Source organism: Anguilla rostrata, chromosome 17 (assembly GCF_018555375.3).
Source record: "Anguilla rostrata isolate EN2019 chromosome 17, ASM1855537v3, whole genome shotgun sequence".
NCBI classification, from domain to species: domain Eukaryota; kingdom Metazoa; phylum Chordata; class Actinopteri; order Anguilliformes; family Anguillidae; genus Anguilla; species Anguilla rostrata.
The window spans coordinates 26,211,368-26,227,260 of NC_057949.1; the positions used below are offsets into that span (position 1 = coordinate 26,211,368).

General features: G+C 46.5%; 1 protein-coding gene across 3 annotated transcripts in view; it reads left to right on the forward strand.

Moving 5' to 3' along the window:
• LOC135243173 (choline transporter-like protein 2) overlaps nt 1-15,893 on the forward strand; it is a 33,985-nt gene that overhangs the window by 13,153 nt on the left and 4,939 nt on the right. For all 3 annotated transcript variants that reach the window (XM_064314789.1, XM_064314790.1, XM_064314791.1), the window contains exons 2-20: nt 2,227-2,275; nt 2,399-2,472; nt 3,146-3,230; nt 3,397-3,481; nt 3,835-3,954; nt 4,294-4,354; nt 6,243-6,366; nt 6,820-6,903; nt 7,629-7,741; nt 7,998-8,129; nt 9,688-9,787; nt 10,145-10,237; nt 10,554-10,638; nt 11,859-12,121; nt 12,731-12,825; nt 13,444-13,547; nt 14,311-14,384; nt 14,924-14,994; nt 15,579-15,667. In XM_064314789.1, coding sequence (XP_064170859.1) covers nt 2,227-2,275; nt 2,399-2,472; nt 3,146-3,230; nt 3,397-3,481; nt 3,835-3,954; nt 4,294-4,354; nt 6,243-6,366; nt 6,820-6,903; nt 7,629-7,741; nt 7,998-8,129; nt 9,688-9,787; nt 10,145-10,237; nt 10,554-10,638; nt 11,859-12,121; nt 12,731-12,825; nt 13,444-13,547; nt 14,311-14,384; nt 14,924-14,994; nt 15,579-15,667 — 1,901 coding nt within the window. The remainder of the gene's footprint in view (nt 1-2,226; nt 2,276-2,398; nt 2,473-3,145; nt 3,231-3,396; nt 3,482-3,834; nt 3,955-4,293; nt 4,355-6,242; nt 6,367-6,819; nt 6,904-7,628; nt 7,742-7,997; nt 8,130-9,687; nt 9,788-10,144; nt 10,238-10,553; nt 10,639-11,858; nt 12,122-12,730; nt 12,826-13,443; nt 13,548-14,310; nt 14,385-14,923; nt 14,995-15,578; nt 15,668-15,893) is intronic.

Consider the following 15,893-nt stretch of genomic DNA (forward strand, 5'->3'; position numbering starts at 1 on the left):
GATTAGATCCGAAGGCGTACGTTTACGTCTAACGCGACAGAGAAGGGTTTGTGTTGTGCGTTACTGCTTGCTACCTGTTCGGAAAGGGTGTGTGGGCTCAGCTTCAGATAAGATTGTGAAACGGGTAGAAGAAAACACGTCAAAACATTGTGGCAGTGTGGTTTTAAGCAGTGTGTGTGGGTGAGCGTTAGTCAAAGGGGAGGAACCTTTTTGGTACATAAATGCTGTTTTGAATTAAAGTTACAAAAATGCTTTGGTCATAACCTTATTTCAGCTCATCATGTTATCTAATGAAGGCTAACTAATGTTTTTATCTTAAATTGAATAAAGCGCTTTTGTACCAGCGTTGCGCGTCCTCGGACCTTTTTTTATATTATTTTTGAAGCAGCATTTAGATTAGCGCACCGGATGTTAGCGTTTATAGACGAACACAGGCCTCGCGTCTTCTGCCTGCCTCTGATTTTTCAAGAGATTGGACTCTCCTTCTTTGTATGTAGGTGGTGGTCAATTTCCTGCGGTGCATCCATAGACCGGAGAGGGTGTATCCCATGGAAAAACAAACTGTGGACAGACTTCTACTATCTAAAAAACTCAGTTCCAAAGAACTTTACCTACTCCATTGTTTTTTATTTTATCGAAGCTGAATAATACACTTATCAAATCTATGGGTGTGAAATGGCCAAAATAAATATATTGTTTTAAGTCAGATTTTTCTGGAACCTTCAAAGTATCTCAAAACTACACCTTGCTGAATTTGACGTTTTCGTATCTGCCTACTGTTAAGGTTAGTTCTATGTCAAGAACTAACTTTGTTTTTTTTTTTTGTTTTGTTTTTTTGTAGTTTGTCCCCCTTAAGTATTAAGTATTAAGTCTTCAACAGAGAGAGATAAATCTGTTCTGTTTTCTTAGCAAATAGCCACAGTCCTGTTTTTCAGCGCAGTTTTTCCTCGTTATTGGTAATTTAATCGCGCGCACGGCGCATCTGGTGGAATTCTCACAGTGCTCCTCTTCCAGCTAAGCGCATGACAGCCGTTCGGTCTGTTTAATGAACAGTTCCGTGTGCATCGGCTTCTGTGTACAACATGCTGCCTAACCTTTCAGGAACATATTCCTATTAGTTAGATTCCCGGCCTCTTATTGTTTGGCTGTTGAGTCATTGCTTAGGTTTGGCTGGCACTCTTACCCTGAGTATTTTGCATAGCATTATGCCCGTAGTGCAAATATCAAGGCTCATTGTGATTGCAACCTGAACTTTGTGACTCATTTTATTCACATAATCTTCAATAATCTGCCTGCAGTGTCTACCTGTGTGTGTGTTTGTTTGTTTTCGTGTGTGTGTGTATGTGTGTATGTGTGCGTGCGTGGGCATTCATGGGTGTGCGTTTTGAGAATTTGTTTTAAACATTCAACAAAAAGGGGTCAAAATCCAGCCAGCACCAAACTCAAATAATTCCAAAACCCGATGAGATTAGTGGCTCTCCCTCAGGTCAAACGAGGCTGATAAGGTAACATATTACTCAAATAACAACACGGCCAGCCTGCTGGTGCACACAGATTCATTCCCTTGCACCAGAACTGTGCTTTAGAAAATGCACAAAATGCTCTTTTACTGTGACTTTTCCGGTTGAGTGTGATGTCTGTGTGCAACTGTACACACAGACAGGATATCGCTGTGAACATTTCCGCTGAAGCACTGCACCACCAAACCAGACAATACAAAGTTAGTAACTATTCAATTTTGAATTACATTTTGCATAATGACGATATATTTCCATGGTATGTGGGCGTTGCTACCCTCTGGTGGCCGATTTTGCGTTTTTTTGGGGGGGGACCGGCACCGTGTAGGAGTTCTCCCTGTTGTCAGGTGTGTCCGCTCCGTCGTCAGGAGGCTCTCACTTTGGCGCCAACTTTGCTTTCGCGTGCTGAATGGAATGTTGTGTGCGTGACACATTTATACCGTTAGCAAGCGCTACCTTGTTCGCTGTGCTAAAAATGCTGAAGCAACTGTGAATAAACATGTAATTGAGTGGTGAATTCCGCAATAGGGAAATAAAGATGTGCTACTTGTAGTTTGTAATATGAGGGAGGAACATCAGTGAGCTCTTATAACCACTCTTTATCTGCTTTACATTTTATATTTTTATTTTCTTCTACACATTTTAGAATAGTGTCAAGAGCTGTTTGAATTTGTGCTAACATGGTGCCAAACCCTTGTGTCTTTGCTAGGGGAACCACGGAAACATGACCCCACATTCAAAGGCCCCATTCACAGCAGGTGAGAGAGCCTGTGACCACACACCCCTTTTCTGCTTTTAATTTTTTTCTGTTCATCATCTGAACAAGGACGGAGTGTACTTTCATCGTGGTGTTTGATGCCTCTATTCTGTTTGATTGACAGGGGCTGCACGGACATAATCTGCTGCATCCTGTTCATTGTGGCCGTGCTGGGCTACTTTGCGGTGGGAATTCTGGGTAAGCACTTAAAAGACTGGGAATTGCTAACCAAAGGAGTACAGCAGTGGAATATCCTGGCGTGCTGTGGTTGTGTGGAAAATCTTTGTTGCTGAACACCGACCAATCTTCTGTAGCATATAGATATCGTCAAACGCTCCCCCAAAAGTGTGTGAGTTTGTGATTACTCAACCTGTTTGTTGGTGTTCATGGTCTCATTATTTGTTTACGTTTATTCTTTATTTACTCAGCAGATGCCTTTAGTATCTGACTCAAATTTAAATTTCTTACGCTCTGTCTGTTTGTGCAGCTGAGTATTTCCAAGGATAGAACAGCAATGATCCACTGGAGATTTGAAACTACAACCTCCTGAGTTACAGACCTGGCTGCTAAACCCTTATATCACAGTATCCTGCTCTCCCAGTTATTTCTGTGCAGTACCTCTAACGGAGAGGTTGCAGGTTCGATTCCTAGGTGGCACGCTCTAGTTGTATAATTGAGCGAGGTACTTACCCTAAATTATTTATTAGCAAACATTCAGTTGTGGGTTATATGTGAAGTCAAAGATGTTTAGGTTGCTCTGGATAAGAGCTTCCACTCAGCGGCTGGTAGTAATGTTTGTGCTTATGCATTGTGTGAGAGTGGGAGCTAAATGGTTCGGTTATGTAACATTCCCCCCCTGCCGCCCCCCCAGCATGGACGCAAGGTGATCCCCGGAAAGTGATCTACCCCACGGACAGCAGGGGGCAGTTCTGTGGGCAGGCAGGTACCCCGCAGGAGTAAGTACAGACTCTATTACCCCTCTACATTATACTTTATACTACCCCCGGCACTTCTTTACACTGTGCGTGTGCCTGTGTGTGTCTGTTTGTGTGTGCATGTGTGTGTGCGTGCGTGCGTGCGTGCGTGTGTGGGTGTGTGCGTGCGTGTGTGTTTGTTTTGCAGGAAGAAGCCCTTCCTGTTCTACTTTAACATCATAAAGTGTGCCAGCCCTCTGGTGCTGTTGGAGCTGCAGTGTCCGACCACACAGGTCAGTATCTCCACCTCTCCTTCCTCTATCATCCCTCTTTCTGCCCTCTCCTCACTAGCATCTCTCCATCTTTCCCTCCCTCTCCCTTCTGCTGTGTTCTCCTCCCTCCATCTCTCCCCTCCTTTCACGTTCCTGTTATCTTGCAGACATCTCTCGACTGCTCTCATCCTTTCTTCTCTTGGCCGCTGTTCTCTGTCTCTGAGATGCCTGCTGTTTGGCATCCACACAGCCCTGTGCCTAACGCCTGTCATTGCCCTCTGTTATAATAATGTGTGTGTGTGTGTGTGTGTGCCTGCGTGTGCGCGTGCTGTGTGCTGTGTGTGTGTGTGTGTGTGTGTGTGTGTTTGTTTCAGATCTGTGTGGAAAAGTGTCCCAGCAAGTTCATGACTTTGCTGAAAGTTCATGCCTTAAAGAATGAGGACTTTGAGGTCTATAAGACGTACTGCCAGACGGATGAAGACATCTCTAAAATGGTGAGCAGTGGATGCGCTGGGGACCCAACATGGCCGCCATAACGGAGTGTGAATAATTACGGTTTATCCTGTGCCTTTGAGTAAAGGGGTGTGGTTTATTTATGTGATGTTGAGTAAAGGGGTGTGGTTTATTTATGTGATGTTGAGTAAAGGGGTGTGGTTTATTTATGTAATGTTGAGTAATGGGGTGTGGTTTTTTCTGATGTTGCGTAAAGGGGTGTGGTTTATTTATGTGATGTTGAGTAAAGGGGTGTGGTTTTTTCTGATGTAGAGTAAAGTGGTGAGGTTTATTCATGTGATGTTGAGTGACGGGTGTGTGATTTTTTTGGTGTGTTCCAGAGCGTTACTGAAATCCTAAAATTCGACCTGTGTCCTGCTATGCTGACCCCGAGTAAACCCTGTAAGTCTCCCTCTCTCCCCCTCTCCCAGTCTGCTTCCCCCTCTGTCTCTGTCAGTTCTTTCCTGTTTGAATTGAAATGCTTTACTGACATGGTATATTTGCCAATACAATGCAGTACATTGACGAAATAGTATATTTTGCAAAACATTGCTATACAATACATTGACAGAACAATGTATTGTAATGACAATTACAGTAACAATAATATAATGAATAGTAATGACAAGTAACAGCAACTTAAAACAGGAGGCAAGTATATATTTTTTGTTTTTCTGTGTCCTTTTTCACTATGGTCAAATTGTCTGCTTAAACTGAGAGTTTAGGGCCAAATATCATGCCAGTTTGCTTTTATAATGTGTCTGACCTGCCCTGTGTTTAATATAATTTTATTTGTGTTTTGTGATGACGTGCCTGATTGGAACTGATTCTGTTGTACCGCTGCTGTGAGGTGGTGTAGACGTTAGTGAGTTAGTGAGTTAGTGAGCTGATCTTCTGGACCGGCTGAGCAGAGGCACTCTTCTCTGGGCTCAGCTCTTGTTGTTTCAGGGCCTGTCGTACGAGAGCGTTGCTCTTCTTCATCTCTGGATTTCCTCCTCTTCTTCCTCTCTGTCTTCTTCTCTCTGACTATCCGACACACAGACCGGGTCTGTGTTCATCAGTAATGTACCCTCTCAGAGTGGGGGCTACTTGTGTAAAACTGGTCGTGGGGTAATTCACACTAGCTTGAGAAGCACTGCCATTTCGAGGTGGTAGGCAAATTCTTGAAAATATTCTCTTTGGGGAAAAATCGGGGAGAAGTCATGGACAGTTGCTGTAGGCAGATCAGAGAAAATGCCTCTCCTTCGAACTCACTTTGTTGATGTGATTTAGTGTGCAGTTTGTCAGTGTCAGTGTGTATTTATGGCTAATGGACCCGATAGCATGCTGGCTTCTGGATGCTGGATGTGCACAAAACACATGGAAAGCAATGCGCAAAAAAGAAAGAAAAAAAAATCCCCCACAATTCCATCTTCAAAGTCGGCCAGCTGTGGAGGTATTTGAGTGTGGGCTCAATTTGAAAACGTTAGAATACATGAAGATGAGTGGTAGCCATTTAAGCCATATCCAGACCCCGCATTTACCTTCATCCAGCACTGTGCTAGCCTGGACTTTAACACCCTGCAGTGCTCTGTGTCGGGGTGTGTTTACCTTTAAAAGGTCACGGCGGTGTGGTGGTCAGCATAACGGATAATGAACAGGGTATTTGTGGTGAGTTTAAAAGGTCACGTCGGTGTGGCAAGTGTAACGGATGTGAGCAGGGTTTTGATGGATGTGCTGGTAATTGTAACGGATGTGAGCAGGGTGTTTGTGGATGTGCTGGTAAGTGTAACGGGTGTGAGCAGGGTGTTTGTGGATGTGCTGGTAATTGTAACGGATGTGAGCAGGGTTTTGATGGATGTGCTGGTAATTGTAACGGATGTGAGCAGGGTGTTTGTGGATGTGCTGGTAAGTGTAACGGATGTGAGCAGGGTCTTGGTGGATGTGCTGGTAAGTGTAACGGATGTGAGCAGGGTCTTGGCGGATGTGGTGGTAAGTGTAACGCATGTGAGCAGGGTTTTGATGGATGTGCTGGTAATTGTAACGGATGTGAGCAGGGTGTTTGTGGATGTGCTGGTAAGTGTAACAGATATGAGCAGGGTGTTTGTGGATGTGCTGGTAAGTGTAACGGATGTGAGCAGGGTGTTTGTGGATGTGCTGCTAAGTGTAACGGTTGTGAGCAGGGTCTTGGTGGATGTGGTGGTAAGTGTAACGGATGTGAGCAGGGTCTTGGCGGATGTGGTGGTAAGTGTAACGGATGTGAGCAGGGTGTTTGTGGTGACTCTCTCTCTCTCTCTCCTCTTGCCCACAGTCACCCGTCGCTGTCTGCCTGCTGTCGGGAAACTCAACGGAGCCGTTGTCGTGGGGAACAAGACCTCGTTTGACACTGGGGACGGGAAAACGGTCAAAGCTGACGACCTCCTGGAGGGCGCCAAGTGAGTCCACACAGCCCCTTAAACCCACCCTGTGTCTGCAGGAAGTCTAATGTGGGGGTGGAGGTGTGTCAGTCTCTCTGACCTGGGGGCGTGTGGGGGGTATTTGCAGGAAGTCTAATGTGGTGGTGGAGGTGTGTCAGCCTCTCTGACCGGGGGGTGTGGGGGGGTTTTGCAGGAAGTCTAATGTGGCGGTGGAGGTGTGTCAGTCTCTCTGACCTGGGGGCGTGTGGGGGGGTTTTGCAGGAAGTCTAATGTGGTGGTGGAGGTGTGTCAGTCTCTCTGACCTGGGTGGCGTGTGGGGGGGTATTTGCAGGAAGTCTAATGTGGTGGTGGAGGTGTGTCAGTCTCTCTGACCTGGGGGGCGTGTGGGGGGGTATTTGCAGGAAGTCTAATGTGGTGGTGGAGGTGTGTCAGCCTCTCTGACCTGGGGGCGTGTGGGGGGGGTCTTCGCAGGAAGTCTAATGTGGTGGTGGAGGCCCGGCAGGTGGCCATGAAGATCTTTGAGGACTACACCCGGTCCTGGCACTGGATTTTACTGTGAGTGCCCCGTCCTGCACGGCTGCTCTCTGTCCCTCCTTCTGTCTGTGTCCCTCTCTCTCTCTCTCTCTGTCCCTCCTTCTCTCGGTTTCCCTCTCTCTCTCTGTCCCTCCTTCTGTCTGTGTCCCTCTCTCAAATTCAAATTCAAAAAAATGCTTTATTGGCATGAAATACATTTGTACTTATTGCCAAAGCGTACACACACAAACAGGAATAGGAATACAAACAACAGTGAAATACAAACAACATTGTGGTAATGACAACAATGCAATTAACAGTGTGGTAATGGCCTCAGTGAGTAGGCTATATAATAACAATAACAACTCTCTCTCTCTCTCTCTCTCTCTCTGTCCCTCCTTCTCTCTGTTTCCATCTCTCTATGTCCCTCTCTCACTTTTTCTCTCCCTTCATCTCTATCATTCTGTCTCCTATCTATTACTTCATAATTTGTCCATGTTTACATGAGTGATTCAATGCCAGAACACCCGACAGACATAAAAGCAACGTGGCCTCCAGCAAATAACACATGAAATATTAATTTAACCCCCCCCTCAATTTTAATTTCAGTTTGAAGGTGTGTTATTGGCAGGACTTCAGAGAATTTTGCCATCCAGAATATTAGAAATGCCATAGTAATGCAGAAAGAGCAGAACAGTAATAGAGCATCTCTCTTTCATTCTCTCCCTCTCTCTGTCTCTCTCCCTCTCCCTCGCTCTCTCTCTCAGTGGCTTGTTGCTGGCCATGATCATCAGTTTGATCTTCATCATCCTCCTCCGCTTCCTGGCTGGGATCATGGTGTGGGTCATGATCGTCTTGGTCATCCTGGTCATTGGATACGGTACAGACTCCCGCCTGTCACTCCCTTCCACCCCCCACCGCCCCCCAAAACCCCGCTCCTTTCCATTGCATCACCCCAAACCAGCTCTGAAACCTGGCCATCCAGAACAACCATTAGAACAACATTACCCAGCCACCATTTCACCAAGTTTGTGTGTGTCTGCCCTGAACACACCCACACACCCACCTGTCCTCTGGGCCCGTGTCCTCTGTGCTCACCGGCTCCCCTTGTGTCTGCCATGTTGCACTGCGCTTAGGGATCTTCCACTGCTACATGGAGTATGCCCACCTGAAGGGGGAGCCCGGCGCGGACGTCACCCTGCAGGACCTGGGCTTACAGACAGACTTCTCCGTCTACCTGCAGATCCGACAGACCTGGCTGGCCTTCCGTAAGTCCCTCACCTGTCCCTGGGCCATCATGCCAGACTTCGCTCTGTTCTGACAGTGGGTACGGTGGCGTCACTGTAGGTCTGTTAATGAGCTGTACCTAAGTGTGTAAGTGAGATATGTAGCGTGTACTTAGGTGTGTAAGTGAGATATGTAGCGTGTACCTAAGTGTTTAAGTGAGATATGTAGCGTGTACTTAGGTGTGTAAGTGAGATATGTAGCGTGTACCTAAGTGTTTAAGGAGATGAGACTATGTAGAGTATGTAGCACCTAAGTGTGTTAAGTGAGATATGTAGCGTGTACTAGGTGTGTAAGTGAGATATGTAGCGTGTACCTAGGTGTAAGTGAGATATGACTGAGTGTGTAAGTGAGATATGTAGTGTTGTAAGTGAGATATGTAGCGTGTACCTAAGTGTTTAAGTGAGATATGTAGCGTGTACTTAGGTGTGTAAGTGAGATATGTAGTGTGTAAGTGAGATATGTAGCGTGTACCTAGTGTGTAAGTGAGATATGTAGCGTGTACCTAAGTGTGTAAGTGAGATATGTAGCGTGTACCTAAGTGTGTAAGTGAGATATGTAGCGTGTACCTAAGTGTGTAAGTGAGATATGTAGCGTGTACCTAAGTGTGTAAGTGAGATAGTGGTGTACTAAGTGTGATAAGTATGCATGAAATCTAAGTGTAGAAGAGGGCAGGGTATGAGCGTGCCAACAGTGCTGAAAAGTCTCGTCTCCTGTTCCAGTGATCATCCTCGTATCGTGGAAGTGAATCATCCTGCTGCTCATCTTCCTCAGGAAGGAATCCTCGTGGCCATCGCTCCCTAGGAGGCAGAGGTCAGATCAGGCTCACGCTGAATAGTGTCCTGCGTCTGACAGAAATGTCCCAATCAGGCTTTACTCACTTCAGCATAAGATATGTGTACCTGTGTGTAATGAGTATCTGAGTTACATCTGAAGGTGAGATATGTGCTGTATAGTGTGTAATGAATATGTAGCGTTACTTGAGGTTGTAGTAGATATGTAACGTGCACCTAAGTGTCTTAAGTGAATATACTGTACTTAGTGTGTATAACATTGTGCCTTAGTGAGCAATGCACACTTCCAAATGATCAGTGAGAAATGTATGAATTACCTCATTGTGTGCAGGAGATCGGCTATGTGATGTCATGTGTTATACCTCATTTACTTTCCTCCGGTGTATTGAGATGGCAGTACGCGTGTACCTAGTGCTGAGCGTTATGCGCCCTGCGTACCATGACCGTGATCATATGCACGCATGCTACCCTGAGTATAGTGACAATGACCGTGCTCCATACAGGTGATAAGTTAGATATGATGAGCGTGTACCTAGGTAGAATAATATGCATCTGCTTTAGCCTTAGAGATGTTTCAAGTGGATATGTAAGTGTTACTAGGCTTGCAGCGATAGTAGCGATGTCCTAAGTTGTTAAGTGAGATATGTTACATGGTACCAAGGTAATGCTGTGCCAAGAGGTTAGAAGAGGGCAGGTGGTTATGGGCGTGGCCAACATGTGACTGACAGTCTCGTCCTCCTTTTCCCAGTGATCATCCTCTGTATCGTGGAAGTGATCATCATCCTGCTGCTCATCTTCCTCAGGAAGCGCATCCTCGTGGCCATCGCCCTCCTGAAGGAGGCCAGCAGGTCAGATCAGGCCTCACGGCTGAATTAGTGTCCTGCTGTCTGACAGAAATGTCTCCAAATCCCGGGCTTTTTACTTCCACTTCAGCAATAAGAAATGTGTATCCGGGTTATCTGAGTTACAAATCTGAAAGGGCAAAATGCATATATGTGCTGTATAATTAGAGAACAATTCATACGTTACTCTGAGGTTTGCGTCCTATAATACTTAATAAAACATGCACCCTGAATGTGACTATGAATGAAATCACACCTGTTCCTTTCTGTGTATTAACCATTGTGCCCATTGAGTACCAAAGCACACTTCAAACAGAACTCAGTGAGAAAATGTTATTGCAATTAACCTTCATTGTTTTGCAGGGCCATCGGCTATGTGATGTCATCGCTGTTCTACCCTCTGTTCACCTTTCTCCTCCTGGCGTTGGTGATTGCGTACTGGGGCATTACCGCCGTGTATCCTTGGCGCTGATGCCGTTTACTCCGCCGACCCTGCGTCACATGACCGTGCATCATATGACACTGGTTTGAGGACATGGTGTTAGATGTAGAATACGCATGGCTACTGAACCCATAATAAATGCTCAGTTCAAACCTCCAGATGAGGTAAGATGCAGTGTCAGCAGGCGTGCAGTCCGTCTGCAGCAGACGGTGGTGATCTGGCTGCGTTGGGCTTTTTTATGAGCAGATGTGCGTGGTCCATTCCTGCCGGAGGCGGGGACGGTACCGTATTAAAAAACATTCCGCAGGTTCCTTGACCGGCCTCCTCCAGCTTCCTGTCCACCTCGAACGAGGCCGTGTACAAAGTGTTCAACAAGACCGACTGCAAGTACTCCTACAACACCTGTAACCCTGAGGCAAGTGTTCCGTGCCCCCCCCCCCACATTGAGATTTCAAACCTCTTTTCCAAGTGATACCTTAGAGGGGGAAGTACAGGAACATGTTGGCAGAGGGAAGCATAGGAACATGTTGGGAGAGGGAAGTACAGGAACATGTTGGGAGAGGGAAGTACAGGAACATGTTGGGAGAGGGAAGTACAGGAACATGTTGGGAGAGGGAAGTACAGGAACATGTTGGGAGAGGGAAGTACAGATACATGTTGGGAGAGGGAAGTACAGGAACATGTTGGGAGAGGGAAGTATAGGAACATGTTGGGAGAGGGAAGTACAGGAACATGTTGGGAGAGGGAAGTACAGGAACATGTTGGGAGAGGGAAGTACAGGAACATGTTGGGAGAGGGAAGTACAGGGACATGTTGGGAGAGGGAAGTACAGGAACATGTTGGGAGAGGGAAGTACAGGAACATGTTGGAGAGGGAAGTAGGAATGTTGGGAGGAGTACAGAACATGTTGGGAGAGGGAAGTACAGGAACATGTTGGGAGAGGGAAGTACAGGAACATGTTGGGAGAGGGAAGTACAGGAACATGTTGGGAGAGGGAAGTACAGGAACATGTTGGGAGAGGGAAGTATAGGAACATGTTGGGAGAGGGAAGTACAGGAACATGTTGGGAGAGGGAAGTACAGGAACATGTTGGGAGAGGGAAGTACAGGAACATGTTGGGAGAGGGAAGTACAGGAACATGTTGGCAGAGGGAAGTACAGGAACATGTTGGCAGAGGGAAGTACAGGGACATGTTGGCAGAGGGAAGTATAGGAACATGTTGGTAGAGGGAAGTATAGGAACATGTTGAGAGAGGGAAGTATAGGAACATGTTGGGAGAGGGAAGCACAGGAACATGTTGGCAGAGGGAAGTATAGGGACATGTTGGTAGAGGGAAGTATAGGAACATGTTGAGAGAGGGAAGTATAGGAACATGTTGGGAGAGGGAAGCACAGGAACATGTTGGGAGAGGGAAGTACAGGAACATGTTGGGAGAGGGAAGTACAGATACATGTTGGCAGAGGGAAGCATAGGAACATGTTGGGAGAGGGAAGTACAGGAACATGTTGGGAGAGGGAAGTACAGGAACATGTTGGGAGAGGGAAGTACAGGAACATGTTGGGAGAGGGAAGTACAGGAACACGCTGAATTGGAGGTTCGCTCTCAAACGGCCGCTCTGTTGCGTAACGCTTGCAGAATTTCTCTACGAGCACGGAGAAGGCGGAGTGTCCGGACGCCCGGTGCATGTTCGCTTTCTACGGCGGCGAGTCGTACTACCACAAGTACCTGATCGCCCTGCAGTTCTACAACGTCTTCCTGTTCTTCTGGTGCGCCAACTTCGTGACGGCGCTGGGTCAGATGACCCTGGCGGGCGCCTTTGCCTCGTACTACTGGGCCTATAAGAAGCCCGACGACATGCCCGCCTTCCCCGTGTTCGCCTCGCTCGGACGCGCGCTCAGGTACCGCTTACACGGCTGCGTGTGTGTGTGAGAGTGTGTGAGCGTGTGTAAGTGAGAGAGTGTGTGTGTGTGAGAGAGAGAGTGCAAGAGAGAGTGTGAGAGAGCGAGAGAGTGTGTGAGAGAGAGAGAGTGTGTGTGTGTGTGTGTGTGTGAGAGAGAGAGAGTGTGTGTGTGTGTGTGAGTGTGAGAGCGAGAGAGTGTGTGAGAGAGTGTGTGTGAGGGAGAGAGAGTGTGTGAGTGTGTGAGAGAGGTGGTGTGTGTGTGTGAGTGTGAGAGAGTGTGTGAGTGTGTGTGAGAGAGAGAGGGTGTGTGTGTGTGAGTGTGAGAGCGAGAGAGTGTGTGAGAGAGAGAGAGTGTGTGTGTGTGTGTGTGTGCGTGTGTGTCTGTCTGTCTGTCTGAGTGAGTGTGCATGCATCTGTGTGTCTCCATGTGTCTGTGATTTAGTGTCCCTCGTTAGTGGTGATTAATTGCGGTGTCACTATCTCTGTCTGCGTGCGTGCATGCGTGTGAGGGAGGATAAGTATGTTCAGTTTTAAATGTTATATTGGCATGATATTTTTAAAACATGTATTACAGTTTGCCTCTCTCTCTCTGTCTGTCTCTGTGCAGGTACCACACGGGCACCCTGGCCTTCGGGTCTCTCCTCTTGGCTCTGGTCCAGACTATCAGGGTCCTGCTGGAGTATGTGGACCACAAGATGAAAGGTGAGGGCCAGCACACCGTGCCCATCTCTGATCATACCCTGTTTGAGCAGAGGTCAAAGTTCACGCTAGCCTTTACCTCAGAATAGACCTTATATGATGTAAGCTGATGTATAAGCTCTGGGATATTTGCATAAAGACAACACGCTGCGCTCTAATAAAAAGATAACAGAATTTACCTTAAAAGGCAATCAAAGGTGCCTGCACACCAGAGTTTGCCATGGAGGTCATCTGTGGCCAGTTTTCTTGGTTTTTTATGAACTGTGCTGAGGTTTGAAGATAAAAATGTGATCTCACTGTCAGTCTGTCACACAGAAAATGGAGCCTGTGGACTATAATTTTCATTTAAAATGCTGCATTGTGTTGATGTTCCCTGGTGTCATTGATGACTGTGAATGTTAATAACGGTTGGTGTGAATAGGTTTATTGCTTAATGAGTTTTTAACAGGCATTGACGGTTGCCGTTAGTGACTGATAATGTTGATGTGTTTTTGCTGTGTTGTTGATGGCTGGTTTAAGAGGACTGTCGTAGATTACCGTTGGTGATGACCAGCAGTGCTGATTGGCTGTCATCGCTGATGGATTTTAATGCACTTTAATGTCTTTGCTCCCCATCCACAGGGACCCACAATAAATGCACCAAATTCCTGATGTGCTGCTTGAAGTGCTGTTTCTGGTGCCTGGAGAAATTCATCAAGTTCCTCAACAGAAACGCCTACATCATGGTGTGTGTGTGTGTGTGTGTGTGTGTGTGTGTGTGTGTGTGTGTGTGTGTGTGTGTGTGTGTGTGTGTGTGTGTGTGTGTGTGTGTGTGTGTGTGTGTGTGTGTGTGTGTGTGTGTGTGTGTGTGTGTGTGTGTGTGTGTGTGTGTGCACTGAGCATGCTCGTACTTTGAAAGCTCTGTGTCTGTATAAATGTCTCATACATAGTATTTGTGATGTCACACTAGACCAGCTCTTCACTTTTCATCAGCATCATTACAGTTCCATCACATCTCCTAAATGAGACTGTGATGGTTACCATGGTCACCATCGGCATTAAATGCTGTGATGGTTACCATGGTCACCATTGGCATTAAATGCTGTGATGGTTACCATGGTCACCATTGGCGTTAAATGCTGTGAGGGTTACCATGGTTACCATTGACGTTAAATGCTGTGATGGTTACCATGGTCACCATCGGCATTAAACGCTGTGATGGTTACCATCGGCAGTCTTGTCAATAGTCCATTGGTCGATCTACCAAAGTGTTGTTTTTTCTGTTGTTGCAGTTTTTTGTTGTAGTTCCGTGGTATCCATGGTATTTTGAATAAACTTAACTTGTTGTAGAGCCAAGAAACACTGACACTCCACAAACTGTGATGTTTTATATTATTGATATCATAATATTTTTTTATCATGTCAGCGATTTACTTGAACTCCAAACGCAGTAACTTCATGATTGAAAAAAATCTAAATCCTGTGTGCAATGCTATGTTCTCACTGTAGGTGGCGATATACGGCAAAAACTTCTGCACCTCGGCCAGGGATGCCTTCTTCCTCCTGATGAGGAACCTGATCAGGTGGGAGCCTCCAATTTGGCATTAATAGTAATAATAATGAATAGAAATGGGGCAGACTAACAGGATGGTCAACTGCATGGCCTTTTAACACCGAAAACATCCGACTCCCTTCTGTTGATGCTGAAACATACTAATGTTTAGTGCAGCTGCTCGGTGGAGTGGAGCTGCTCAGTGGAGTGGAGCTGCTCAGTGGCCAACAATAGAGGATTGTGGTTGTACTGGGCAGCTCCCAGGTGTGAATGCGTATGAGTGTGAAGCAGGGCGTTCCTGCAAAAGAGCATCCGTGCTCAGTGAACCAACCCTGGGCAAATAAAGGTTAAAATAAATAAAAAATATCTTCTGAAAATTCCAAGTACAATAAAGTTTCAGAGGATGTTTGAAGCACAGGAAACTCCTGTTAACGAGGCAAAGCCTCTGTACTAACGGAAAGGGACGGACGAATGGGAGGGTAGGAGTTATCTGTCCGATATCTGTCACGGTTAGATAAGGACACCGTTCTGCTGGTATCGCGCTCATGCAGTCTCTCCATGAATCCACAGGGTGGCAGTGTTGGACAAGGTCACAGACTTCCTCCTGTTCCTGGGGAAGCTGCTTATTGTGGGCTCTGTGGGTAAGTGCAGTCTGGGAGTTTAGCTTAAACGCTGGTACGGTTACCATGGCCACCATCGGCATAAATGCTGTGATGGTAACCATTGGCATAAATGCTGTGATAGTTACCATGGTCACCATCGGTATAAAAGCTGTGGTGGTTACCATCGGTATAAACGCTGTGATGGTTACTAGGTTAACCATCGGTATAAACAATGTGATGGTTACTATGGTCACCATCGGCGTAAACGCTGTGGTGGTTACCATCGGCAATCTTGTCAGTAGTCCATTGGTCGATCTCCTAAAGCATCAGGCTGAAGCTGCTGCTCCACTCATGTAGGCATTTTACCGATTGGCCAAATGGCTGAATCCACGTTTCACTAAATCAGTGGAATAATCTTCTGTGTGTCTGTAATTCCAAGATGTTTTTAAAAAATGTAGTCATTCAGTAATCTTATGGAGTTAAACAAGTACTTTTACATATTATATGTATAAGTATAAAATCATTGAGTTCATGTCTTGTTTGAGTTTTTCCTGGGGAGGAGATGAGTCCAATTTAAAGGAACTCACACGGGGCGACCTTTCTCTCTTCCCGCTGTCTCCCAGGAATCTTTGCCTTCTTCTTCTTCTCTGGGAGGATACGGGCGATCCAGGAGACGGCCCCCACCCTCAACTACTACTGGGTCCCCATCCTGGTGAGGGCGGCCCGCTGGCAGCCGTGGAAACGGGCGAATCCGCGGACCCCCTCGTTTAGTCACGCGGCCGTTTTCAGCTAACTGCCGCCGTCGTGCTGCGGTTCCTTAGAGACCAACCGCCAATCAGAGGCTCTGCTTTTAGCAAGGGGCTGCTTAGAAGCGCTTAAACGTGTGCTGACGAGTCCAAAAAGGAATACACGCTGAGAATAGAGATGTGTTACTGTCA